At 45.1% G+C, this 12,718-nt stretch overlaps 1 protein-coding gene across 2 annotated transcripts in view; it reads left to right on the top strand.

Moving 5' to 3' along the window:
* LOC110526363 (AT-rich interactive domain-containing protein 3B) overlaps positions 1-12,141 on the top strand; it is an 81,667-nt gene extending 69,526 nt beyond the window's left edge. Inside the window, exons 5-10 of one of the 2 annotated variants that reach the window (XM_021607267.3) lie at positions 3,100-3,283; positions 5,019-5,272; positions 6,803-7,072; positions 7,738-7,779; positions 7,978-8,070; positions 8,173-12,141. In XM_021607267.3, the coding sequence (XP_021462942.3) occupies positions 3,100-3,283; positions 5,019-5,272; positions 6,803-7,072; positions 7,738-7,779; positions 7,978-8,070; positions 8,173-8,354 (1,025 nt within the window). In that variant the 3' untranslated portion in view covers positions 8,355-12,141. The remainder of the gene's footprint in view (positions 1-3,099; positions 3,284-5,018; positions 5,273-6,802; positions 7,073-7,737; positions 7,780-7,977; positions 8,071-8,172) is intronic. The other variant, XM_021607268.3, reaches the window with a different exon arrangement.
* Positions 12,142-12,718: the final 577 nt, after the last annotated feature.

The raw sequence follows: 12,718 nt of genomic DNA on the forward strand, positions 1-12,718 counted from the left end.
TGCAACAACTCATGGTTCTCCTGGAATCAGAGGTTTTTTTAGACTCAATGGAGGAACGCAGTCAGAGAAATGCTGATAAATGTCTTGCTCGAGCTGTGTATGCAACTGGTTAATCTCTGCTCACAGGCAATGTGTATTGGAAGAGATTTCTGAATGTTCTTCGCCCAGCATACACCCCTCCAACCAGACATGCTTTATCTACTCATTTGCTGGATGCAGTGTTCAAGTGCAGGTCAAGCAAATCATAGAGAAAGCAGACTGTATTGCAATCATCTACTGATCGGTGGTCGAATGTTCGTGGGCAAGAAATAATTAACTACATCTCCACCCCTCAACCAGTATTCTACAAGAGCACAGACACAAGGGACAACAGACAAACCGGTCTCTACATTGCAGATGAACTGAAGGCAGTCATCAATGACCTTGGACCACAGAAGGTATTTGGACTGGTGACAGACAATGCTGCGAACATGACGGCTGTTTGGTCTAAAGCGGAGGGCTCCTACCCTCACATCACACCCATTGGCTGTGCTGCTCATTCATTGAATCTGCTCCTCAAGGACATCATGGCACTGAAAACAATGGATACACTTTACAAGAGAGCCAAGGAAATGGTTAGGTTTGCTGCTATAACTTGATGACCCTTCAAAATCTACCTCACCAAGCAAAGTGAGAAGAATAAGAGCACCACATTGAAGCTGCCACTCATTGGGGTGGTGTTGTCATCATGTTTGACAGTCTCCTTGAGGGGAAGGAGTCTCCAAGAAATTGCCATATCAGTCTGCTCATATGGACAGCCCCATCAAGAGGATCCTCCTGCATGATGTATTTTGGGAGAGAGTGGTAAGCTGGCTGAAACTCCTGAAACCTATAGCAGTAGCCATTGCATGGATTGAGGGAGACAATGCCATCCTGTCTGATGTTTAGACTCTGCTTGCAGATGTAAGAGAAGAAATCCGTACTGCCCTGCCCACTTCACTGTTGCTCCAAGCAGAGGAAACTGCAGTTCTGAAATGCATCAAAAAGCGTGTTGAACCCCAAGTATGCTGGCAAGAGCATCCTGTCTGGTGCAGAGATCAACAAGGCCTATGGTGTCATCATTAATGTGTCTCGCCACCTTGGCCTGGATGAGGGCAAGGTTCTTGGCAGTCTGGCGAAGTACACTTCCAAGCAAGGGCTTTGGGATGGAGATGTAATATGACGTGCCAACATATCTCATCAGCCACCTGGTGGAAGGGACTTGGTGGATCTGAGACTCTTTTCCCTGTTGCCTCCATCATCCTCCAAATCCCACCAACATCAGCCACCTCAGAGCGCAACTGGTCTTTGTTTGGGAACACACACACTAAAGCACGCAACAGGCTGACCAATACAAGGGTTGAAAAATTGGTGGCTATCCGGACAAATTTGAGGCATTTTGAGCCTGACAACAAGCCATCCTCAACAAGGTTGGAAAGTGACAGTGAAGATGAGGCCTCGGAGTCTGATGTTCAAGAGGTAGACATTGAGGAGGAGATCCAGGGAGAAGATATGGAAGCCTGAGAGGAAGATAAATTAAGCTTTAGTTTGTAGACTATCATTTTACAGATGTAAAACGTTTTTGGGAGATGCGATGGATCAATGGAGATCATTCAATATTCCCTTTCTTTTGTTGTTCAGTGAAATTATCCCATAAGTCAACTCATTTAATTGAAGTTCAATTCGTAACTAAATAGTTTTTTATTTCTATTGGTTGGATTTAATAATTTGCAATCATGTCTACTTATGATAAAGTAAAAGGTTTGTTTGTCTCCATATAATATGGTAAATATATCCAATGCAAAAAAACATTACATTTAAATGGTATTCATATTAATTTGCATATATTTCTGTTAATTCCCATCTATTCCCGTTCATTCCCATGAAAAGTTCCCCAAAATATTCCCTAAAATGTGCAACCCTAGTCATAAGGTTTTGCAGTGTTTTACAACACATGTTCCTCTCTGACATGAGATGAGGTTATGCCTCTGCAGCCACACCCAGCCCCAGAGTTAGCTAGCAACACTTACACAAGCTAGCCCATGTGTCCTCCAGTCAGCCAACGATTCTAATGGTTTAATTAAAGACAACCTGTGCCTCGGAAGACTGGACTGACTGGCTGCTGCTAACTTGAGACATTGAATCAGGACCAGGGCTTATCTCCTCTCCTGGCCTGATCATATTGCTATTTGAAAAATACATTAATGGGTCTTATTCCAGGTTAGAGCTGCTAGCATCCTGCGGAGGCTGGGAGGATTGGCTGCTATTAACCACTGTGACACAAAGCTGGCCTGGCTTCCGCCTGGCCGTCCTCTCTACTCAGCAGCCACTCTGCACTAGGCCCCGGGCAGCACTAGCACAACAGCTAACAGCAGAGGGGTGTGGATTTACTCTGCACAATCCCCTAAATAAGCTTCATTATACCAGGCTATCCATGCCCCCCCCTGTCCAAAGATTAGCAGGCCTACAATCCCCCCCGACATGTCAGGACTGGAGAGTGGCGCGTAGCACTTTTTTCTAGGCCAGGGTTACACCTCCCCACCCCTCACCCCCCCCCCCCTCCGACACACACTTTCTACACGCTTTACTGCAGATAAGCTGTTAACAAGATTAATGCATCTGTATCAAAAGTCTGGAGCAGGTTCACTTTGTTGTTTGCAAATCCCTCTTTCCAGGTCCAGCTGTCTTTGCCTTAACTTGGCTAATATGTTCTCTTTGTCATTTTTATTCCTTTGTGTTTCCGTTTCCCAGTCTAATCCAACCGGCTCTTTGAGTTATGGGCCTCTGTCACCGCGAGCAGTAACGATATCATCTGGGTATTTGTTTCAGCAAACAATGTGGGGTGAAAAATGTACTTTCAATAATAGAAGATCACATACCGTTTCTGTTACAATTAACTTCTCAAAGCGTGTTACAGTGCTATGAAAATATTCAGAGGAAAAAACAAAACAATATTCACTTTTTTTTAAAGTTGTTAAAATGTGCAACAAACCTCTTCATCCACACCATTCCAGCTCCTTCAGCAATGTCACTTTAACAGGATATTTGGATCCATATTGATGTGTGTGGTTCTACCTTCAGGGACTCCAGTGAACCGCATCCCCATCATGGCCAAGCAGGTTCTGGACCTGTACATGCTTTACAAGCTGGTGACGGAGAAGGGCGGCCTGGTGGAGGTCATCAACAAGAAGATCTGGAGAGAGATCACCAAGGGCCTCAGTCTGCCCACCTCTATCACCTCTGCTGCCTTCACCCTTCGCACACAGTAAGTCTCTCTCTCTCTCTCTCTCTCTCTACCCCATTCTGCTTTGTCATGTGTCCCTATGGTGTGTATCTGTGTCGCTCTCTTTCTATGAAGGCTGTGTCTGTCTGCATGTGTCCATTCATCCTGACTGTGTGTGTGTGTGTGTGTGTGTACATCCCTCTCTTTTAACTACTCACCTCTCTCACTGCATTCCCTCCTCCATCCATTACACCACACGTGTGAGGAGCCCATTGATCCAATAGATTTTGTGATGTGATTTGGGCCAGAGTTCACAACAATTGAGGTGGGCTTTCACTGAGGGTCGAGCGCTCTGCGTTCTGTAAGCCCCTGTGTAGGGCTTTAGCTCTCTGTACTACTGCCCGTATACCAGAGAGCCTTAATGAACCTTTATGTATTTTTAATGCTAGCATACTCAGCCTGCCTGTTCTCTCCAGCAGCAACGGTCCACTGGTCTTATCTAATGGATAGTGCTCTTCAGTTTGTATTGATCCTCGGTGTTCTCTCTCTCTCTCCATTATGCGCTTCGCTTTTATACATTTTTATGAGGTGGAAAAATACCTATGCTGCTAATGCTACTGCACACTCAGGCTGTTACATACCATGGTCTCTGTTAGGTAGCTATTTGACCTCTCTGCCACTGCATCAACAAAATTATGTGAACACCTGCTCGTCCAACATCTCATTCCAAAGTCACGAGCATTAACATGGAGTTGGTCCCCCCCTTTGCTGTCTCCACTCTTCAGGGAAGGCTTTCCAGTAGATGTTGGAACATTGCTGCAGGGACTTGCTTCCATTCAGCCACAAGAGCATTAGGGAGGTGGGGCACTGATGTTGGGCGATTTGGCCTGGCTTACAGTTGGCGTTCGAATTCATCCCAAAGGTGTTTGATGGGGTTGAGGTCAGGGCTCTGTGCAGGCCAGTCAAGTTCTTCCACACCGATCTCGACAAACAATTTCTGTTTTGTGCACGGGGGCATTGTCATGCTGAAACAGGAAAGGGCCTTCCCCAAACTGTTGCCACAATGTTGGAAGCACAGAATCGTCTAGAATGTCATTGTATGCTGTAGCATCAAGATTGGTGAAGCGTGCTCCAGAGTCCATTGGCGGCGAGCTTTACACCACTCCAGCTGACGCTTGGCATTGCTCAAGGAAATCTTAGGCTTGTGTGCGGCTGCTCGGCTATGGAAACTGGTTTAATGAAGCTCCCAACGTTCTTGTGCTGATGTTGCTTCCAAAGGCATTTTGGAACAGCCGATTTTAAGCGCTACGCACTCTTTCTGTGAACTTGTGTGGCCTACCACTTCACGGCTGAGCCATTGTTGCTCCTAGACGTTTCCACTTCACAATAACAGCACTTTCAGTTGACCTGGGCAGCTCTACCAGGGGAGAAATTAGACAAACTGACTTGTTAGAAATTTGGCATCCTATGACAAATCCACGTTGAAATCCCGTCCACGTTGAAAGTCCCTGAGCTCTTCAGTAAGGCCATTCTACTGCCAATGTTTGTCTATGGAGATTGCATGGCGGTGTGCTCGATTTTATACACCTGTCAGCAACAAGTGTTGCTGAAATAGCCGAATTCACTCATTTGAAGGGGTGTCCTCATACTTTTGCAAATATAGTGTGTGTGTGTGTGTGTACTCTGATCTGAAGACCATGTCTGCACGCATGACTAAGTCGCTTTGGTCTGCTAAATGGCATATCGTATCTTCCATCTTAATGTTTGTCTCATTCAGGTACATGAAGTACCTGTATCCCTTTGAGTGTGAGAGGAAAGGTCTAAGTTCGCCAGGCGAGCTTCAGGCGGCCATCGACAGTAACCGCCGGGAGGGCCGTCGCCCTAGCTACAGCAGCAGCCTCTTCCGCTTCTCCCCCAGCACAGCCCCTCACATCCTCTCCCCTCCCAAGATGCACCTGTCTGCACTGGGGGCGGGGGCCGCTGGGAGCCTCAACGGCCTGCTGGCGTCACCCGTCCACACTCTCAAAAAAGGTGAGTATTAAAGGATCAACAACTTCTCAATAAACGACTGGAAATGAAGGGTTACGATTGGAAAATAATTATAAATGTATTAATACAAATAAATACTGCAATTAAGATATAGCCTAAACACACAGTAGGCATCTTGGCAAAAGGAAAACAAAGCCCATGCTGTCTATTGGGTTCAAATAAGATAGAAGTGAGAGTTTAGCTCCGAGTTTTGGAGCGCATCAGACTGATCGGAGCACAACCCTCAAGAAATATCCATAGTGCCGTGGCGCCCTCTGTCGCAATGGTTAGGAACTACAGGATCATTTTCTTGAATTGTCTGGAAAGGATTAGACACCACAGCCAATAGAGAGTAGTATTACAAGAAGAAATGCTCTGATTTCTTAATAGCCCTTTACAGAAGTATTTTGTACTTTACACACGTTACGTTCATTGGCAGGCCTTGTGTTATGGAATCTCTGCAGCACAGGAGGTTGGTGACACCTTACTTGGGGAAGACAGGCTCTTGGGAATGGCTGGAGCGGAATAAGTGGAATGGTATCAAACACAAGGTTTCTGCCAACTGCGTGGCGCAGCGCTCTAAGGTACTGCATTGCAGTGCTTGAGATGTCACTACAGACCTGGGTTCGATCCCAGGCTGTGTCACAGCCGGCTGTGACTGAAAGACCCATGAGGCGGCGCACTATTGGCGTAGCGTCGTCCGGGTTAGGGGAGGGTTTGGCTGACCGGGATGTCCTTGCGCTCTAGTGACTCCTTGTGGCGGGCCGGTGTTTCCTCCGACACATTGGTGCGCCTGTTAAGCAAGCAGTGTCAAGAAGCAGTGAGACTTGGCAGGGTCATGTTTCGGAGGACGCATGGCTCTTGACCTTCGCCTCTCCCGAGTCCGTACGAGAGTTGCAGTGATGGGACAAGACTGTAACTACCAATTGGATATCATGAAATTGGGGTGAAAAGGGGTACAAAACATATGGTTTCCATGTGTTTGATGCCATTCCATTAATTCCAACCATGAGCCGTCCTCCCCTCAGCAGCCTCCGCTGTTCTCCTGTGTGTATTGTACTGTAGATTGTGTGATGATCGATGCACTCCCTTTGGGATCAAAGCGTCTGAGTGTGACTGAGGATTTGACCCTGGGCTGTTCACTGTCTCTTAACCATTTACTACTGATTAATAACAGACAGCAGGACACTTTACGGCCAGCCTGGATTACAGCTGTCTGTCCTCATCAATGGGATCTGGCTGGATCACTACCATTACCTATTTTTCTTATCTGATCTTAACTTTGATGTTATTGGAATGTGGCTCAGTTACAGTATAATGGCCAACATAATTGACGTGTTTTTTTCTTCTTCTCTAAAATAGGTAGTTATTGTTTCAACAGGTCTCCCTCCCTTTCTTTGGCCTCATTTTACTACGTTAAATTGTCATTTTATTAAAAATAAATCTTCAGATTTTACAATACTGAAATGAATCTCATATTTTTGTTTCCATGGAAGTAACATATCCTACCTCTCCTACCCTGCCTGTCTTTAGAAGAGATCACCCCCTCCGTGATGGCAGCGGCTCGTGGTACCTCCATGTCCCTGGCGCTGGGGCAGCAGCAGGTGTCAGGGCTGGCCCGGGCTGCCACTCTGGAGCAGCTGAGGGAGAAGCTGGAGACTGGTGAGGGCCCTGAGAGGAAGATGGCACGCCTGGCAGAGGAGCAGCAGCGTCTGATGCAGCAGGCCTTCCAACACAACCTGCTTGTCATGGCCTCGCAGGTCCCCATGAACCTGCGCCTGGGCAACAGCACCACCGCTAGAGGTACGTGCCCAGGCTGACTCCCCCTGGGCACTCTATACAGTTACATATCATAGTCAGTTTGTATCTGACACATACAGTACATTCTATACGTATTCGAGACTGGAGTAATGCCTGATATGCACTAGTAATTATTTTCTCAATGAAACGCATACATTTAAGTACACTAGTGATGCACGCTGAAGTTCCCTCGATGCCTGACTCTCTCTCTGAGCACCATGAAAAAACACACGGCCTACACCAGATACCCTCACAACTCTCCAGCTCCCCCGTGAGATACAGGATGACATATAGAAGCCATTATAAAGGCAACGCAGTGGTCACTGCACAACAGAGATGAAGGCTCCCAGGCCACTCTGCTAGCTGACTCACTGACCTGCGCCTCTTCAGCACAGCCTCTGGCTGTTTGGATGTACGTCATAACACATGCTTTATTTGGCGCCTTAATGTTATCACATGCTGGTTATTCCCCACGTCTGTCTCTCTCTCGCTCTCTCTCACACTCTCTCACTCACACACACACACACAGTAGAGGTGCAGCTTGTATGTGTGTTTCCGAGTACAACAATCAACACATTATGACTACTACACAATAAAAGCTTTGAGAGGGGAAGTGCAGATTGTTTTCCTGGGGTTACTGTGACATGATTGTGTTTCTCTCTCCTCAGTGGGTTATGCAGATGTATGCTGCAAGACACCCACAAGGAAATGTGCGTGACACCCGATTCTCACTTACTGCATGTTATTGTTCAGTACCGGTGTAGACAATGAATAGAGAGAGTTCGATTCTAGTTCCCATGTTTCTGCGTCCTTTCCTTTGGAGATATATTTTTTTTAAATTGGTCCGAGGTTCTGGATTTGCTTTCTGCCCACAGTGGTTTACACTTCCTATTTCTCTTTCTTTCTAGATGAGAAGCAGCAGGACATGGCTCTGAGCATCTCCACCAATGGATCTGCTAGCATCAGTGTGTCTGTGGAGGTCAACGGCACACTCTATTCAGGTGTGTGTGTGTGAGCGTGCGTGTACATACACTCAGAAATAAACGGATTTGGCCGTGTTGTTTATCTTGTTGTATTGTTCCGTTTGTCCTTCTGTCCTGTAGGAACCCTGTTTGCACAGAAGTCAGGCGCACCAGGGACTAGCGTGTCCACTGCGGCCACAGTGCCCCCTGTTGGACCCAGCGCTGGGTTTGGGTTCGCCACCTCTGCTCACAGCCACAGTCCAAGCTCCTCCTCTTCCAAGGGGCCTTGCTCGGCCGAGCCCTCCTCCAGTGGCTCACCTTAGCTCAGGCCGCCCTACCACCCACTCTCCAGGCTTTTCCTCACCACCGAGGCCTAGCATGAATACAGTACATTGATAAATCGACAAGAAAAAACTGTTGCACAACAAATACCTCATCGTTCCTGTCAACCTTGGCTACCCATTTATGAATACACAATTCACACACCCAATTACATCTCAAGAAAACATGCACCCACACACACACCTATGCATTTTACACACTCGACACACATGTGCACAAACACACATGCATTTCAGACACCCAGCACACAGAGACTCTTATACCAAATGCATGCTAAACACAATCAAATCACTCAGCCAAAACCCACTGACAGGTGTTCACAACTGAACTTGAAGAGTTTTATTTTATGATTTTGTTTGTTGCCGTTTGTTTTTTTTTTTTTTTGTTTTTTGAAACATTATTATTTTTTTAGTTATCTTTTTACATACCTAAAATCAAGTAACCTGCAGTGGTATCTTTACCTCAGGAGCTGTAGTATACTTCACCTGAATTAACTTTATTTTTGTATCCTTTTTGATCTTGTTGAAATCAGGGGAATTTTGGGGAATTTCACAACGGAACCTCACTCACCTCAGCACACCTCCTACGCATTTATACAGTAACTCTATCACAACGCTCGAGTTGCCATGACGACGGTCCGTAGCCTTTTTTACTTCTGAGTGCACTACATTATTGATCCTACAGATCGCCATGTAATACCTCGTATACAGTAGTCACTCCCACAATCAATACCAGGGAGTCACCCACTCATTTAGCCTATTTGGAATGATGTACTTAATCTTCAATCTAACTCAAGATACAGATGGTGCTTGTGTCTAAAAGGCTTTGAGGATCAGAATTAGCTCTGGACATTTTATCACACACAATGTGATGTTATAAGAACCGACTGATCCGCCGATCTGTTTAGGACTAGCAAGCTCCAAACTCACCACCCCGCATCTATCTATCTAATAATCAGAAAGGTGGTGAAGGTGTTCTGGTCCCTGCTCTGGGATCAGTGTGTGTCCCTAGTTCAATTCAACAGAGAGGAGAGACATATCCACCCATCAATGGTTTTCCTCCAACACTGACAGACCAGAAGTGTTTTAACCACATACCTTTTCAAACCTCATATTCGCCTCTCCGTTTGGGAGAGGGGCCTTTCTCAGGAAGCATTGTGAAGTCTCTTATTATGGACTCGCTTTGTCATTTTAAAAAAAGGATCCCACCGAAAGAATGCGCAAGTCTAACAAACTGTCTTCAAAGAATACCTCAGACTCTCTAGAAGGAGACGTACACTACATACCTCATTGCTGAAAGCCAGCGTGACTTGACCTGGGTGTTTGAGTCCCTGTGACGAGCAACGGTCCACAGGAGTGGACTCCTCCGGAATGCTGGACTACAAACGTAGAGACTTGACTGCTGGATTTTCTTGGGGGCACATTATTATACCAAGCTGAACTGGGATGGGCTTGCTCTCCTCTGGTTTTCTCTGGCTTCCTGCATTTTATGAGACTAAATCTATTTAAGAGTATTGCTCTGCATGTGTACAATCAGGTGGCCAGTTTTTTACACCGTAATCCTCTGGTGTGTGGTAGCCTCTGGTCAGTGCACAGCTGAATACCAAAGACTAGCCCTGTTCCCTGCCCAGGCTGTTGTGTGCTAGCTGCTGTGGGTTAGCCGAATAGGCTAGCTGAACCACTAGGTAGGATACAGTGGGGTAAAGGATGGGTTTCATAATAGCCCATCTTCTATAGTCCCTGCTGTTAAAGTTGTCAGCTCTAGTTATGTTGCTTTCCTTATCTTAATCAGACCTTTGCTTACCTGTGATTGAGTCTTGGGACTGGTATTGTTCTGCCTGGCATGGCACACATCACCTGACATATACCTCAGTGAGTTATGCTGCAGTCGCACAGTGTATGATGCACAAAAAGCCCTTCGACCTAACCTCTACATTGAATAAGACTGAGAAAGGGTAGCTGTTTCTCCAACTGGTTTCTCTGTCTCAATTCAAAGTTCAGGCCTCCCAAATTCCTCCGACACATCCACTGTTACAGTATTTCCATTCTCATACTGTTCAGGTAATTTCTCAGCATTTTTAATAGAACATGATTTGGATTCAATTAATTTCTAGCATTATCTGTGTTGAATGTGAGGCGTTTAACTGTTTCTAAACCTTTTACCCCCTTATCTCTGAGGTGGGCAGCCTTGTTGCCTTCTTTTTTTAAATTGAACCTTTATTTAACTAGGCAAGTCGGTTAAGAACAAATTCTTATTTACAATGACGGCCTAGGAACAGTGGGTTTAACTGCCTTGTTCAGGGGCAAAACAGATTTTTATCTTGTCAGCTCGGGCATTCGATCTAGCAACCTTTCGGTTACTGGCACAACGCTCTAACCACTAGGCTACCTGCTTCCCTAGTAAGCTGTGTTTTAGCTGTTATTTGTTGGCTTTTGTGGCGCAGACCACCGGTCAGGATTACAGGACCTCCACAACATATATACAATGACTGAAGAGAGACCTGCAATCCCTCAATGAAATATTATGTCCACATTTAATAAAGGTGAAAGATGTAGTTGCTGCCTTAATCAGCTGTGAGAGAACAGTGAACCTTTCATGACTCTGCTAGGAATGACTGTTTTATCTTCAAGCTTAATCCTTTGAAGAGTAACCTATTTCCATGATCTTTATGAATTCCGTCAGACATTAAGGCATTCATCATTCATGTTATTGGTTTCAAAACCAAGGTATGCTATTTATTTGTGTTGATTTTTCTTCTTCTGATGGATCGAGTTACCTTGATCACTTAGGTGGTGTCACTAAAACCCTTTTTCGTTTCTCTCGCTGTTTTAAACAGAAATGTCTGTTTTCTATCCAATCAGTCTAGTCAATGACTGTCTGACAGTGTAGCCTTACAGCCTTTGCATGAGAGAGGGAGCGTGTGTGAGAGCAAGTTCAGAATATGCTAGAGGGTGTGTAACAATCATGTAACGCCATGTAGGAGACTGCAGGTGGTGCTGTCCTCCAAGACCACACCATGACAAGGGTGGGCAACAGGTTAGAACCACATTCACTGGGAATTCAGTTTACAGCTCAGGCTTATGTGGGTTACAATTGTGTGTCTGTGTGGGCTCTTGAAGACCTCTTACCTCAGGGCATTGGGCTGCTGTCATTGTTGCATTTGGTATTGAAGTTATGCAATTGGCATGTATACTGAGGGACACATCCAAATGCAAATCTTGGACAACCTTAAAGCTGTCTCTAGTGACTTGCTAAATGCCATTTTAGATTGGTTCGGTTTTTGTTGCTTTTTGATTTGTCATCAGTTACAGGCAAGGAGGTCACATCACTCAGGAAACTGTGAAGTTGAAAGTCTGCAGAACCTTGTCCCTGGATGGTTTGGATTTTATTAGATTATGAATTGTTTAAATCTAACCTGATCTGTGTAATACAAGTGCATATGTAAGTGGTTATTGAATACCTCATTTATCAATTCTGTTGTTTTTGGCTTGTATAATGCTCCGTATATACATCTGTGGGGTTTGTGCATATTTTTGTACGTTTGTTATCATGTCCATAATAATAACATTACTGATGTTATAGTTTTCTCTTTTGATTAAAACAAAATTGGGATGTGAATGCTTGTAAAACTGGTTTGTGCTGATTGTATTTAAAAGAGGAGCACTTTTCCAAAGTGATTGACGCATTCAGTTTTGTTCATATTAGTAATATAAAGATATGGTTCTCAGGGCTTTAAACGTGTATGTCATGATAAAGTTTTACTTTATATCTTGTGTGTGTGTGTGGTTTTTGTGAAGTGTGTCTTGGATTTCCTTCGTCCTTCCTTTCGCATGGGGCCAACTCTATTATTTGGAAAAAAAACAAAAAAGACAGCGAAATACGCTGGTGAAATTGAACTAGGCCTACTCTCATATCCCTGTGTGGACCTTTTTTAAATATACACTTTCATTGGCACATGAATAATACAGGACTTGGGGAGCCGTGTTTCAGCAGCTGCACCGTAGAGATTAGAGCAAGAAATGTACAACTAAGTGCAGGAAGGTAGTTGATAACATTTTGTCAGTGTAAAAACATAAGGAGTTCCCTAATTACTAACCGCTTCCCCCACTTCTTATAATGTCCCATAAAGACCATGTGACAGCTGAGACCTATTTTGCTACACTGGCCTAAACTGCCTGTTACTCAAGCATGGATTAAGCCTGCTCGGAAGGGGCCTCTCGCAATGAGAGGTGTCATAAGATGTTAGTATCGGTGGATAACCCTCAAACATGTTCTGTCATTTCGTTACAATGGCCCCGATTCCGACTTGGGGAATTACGCCTTTCCTACACACTTCTCGGTAGTT

This window comes from Oncorhynchus mykiss, chromosome 6, assembly GCF_057628025.1.
Source record: "Oncorhynchus mykiss isolate SJ-2025 chromosome 6, ASM5762802v1, whole genome shotgun sequence".
NCBI lineage: Eukaryota > Metazoa > Chordata > Actinopteri > Salmoniformes > Salmonidae > Oncorhynchus > Oncorhynchus mykiss.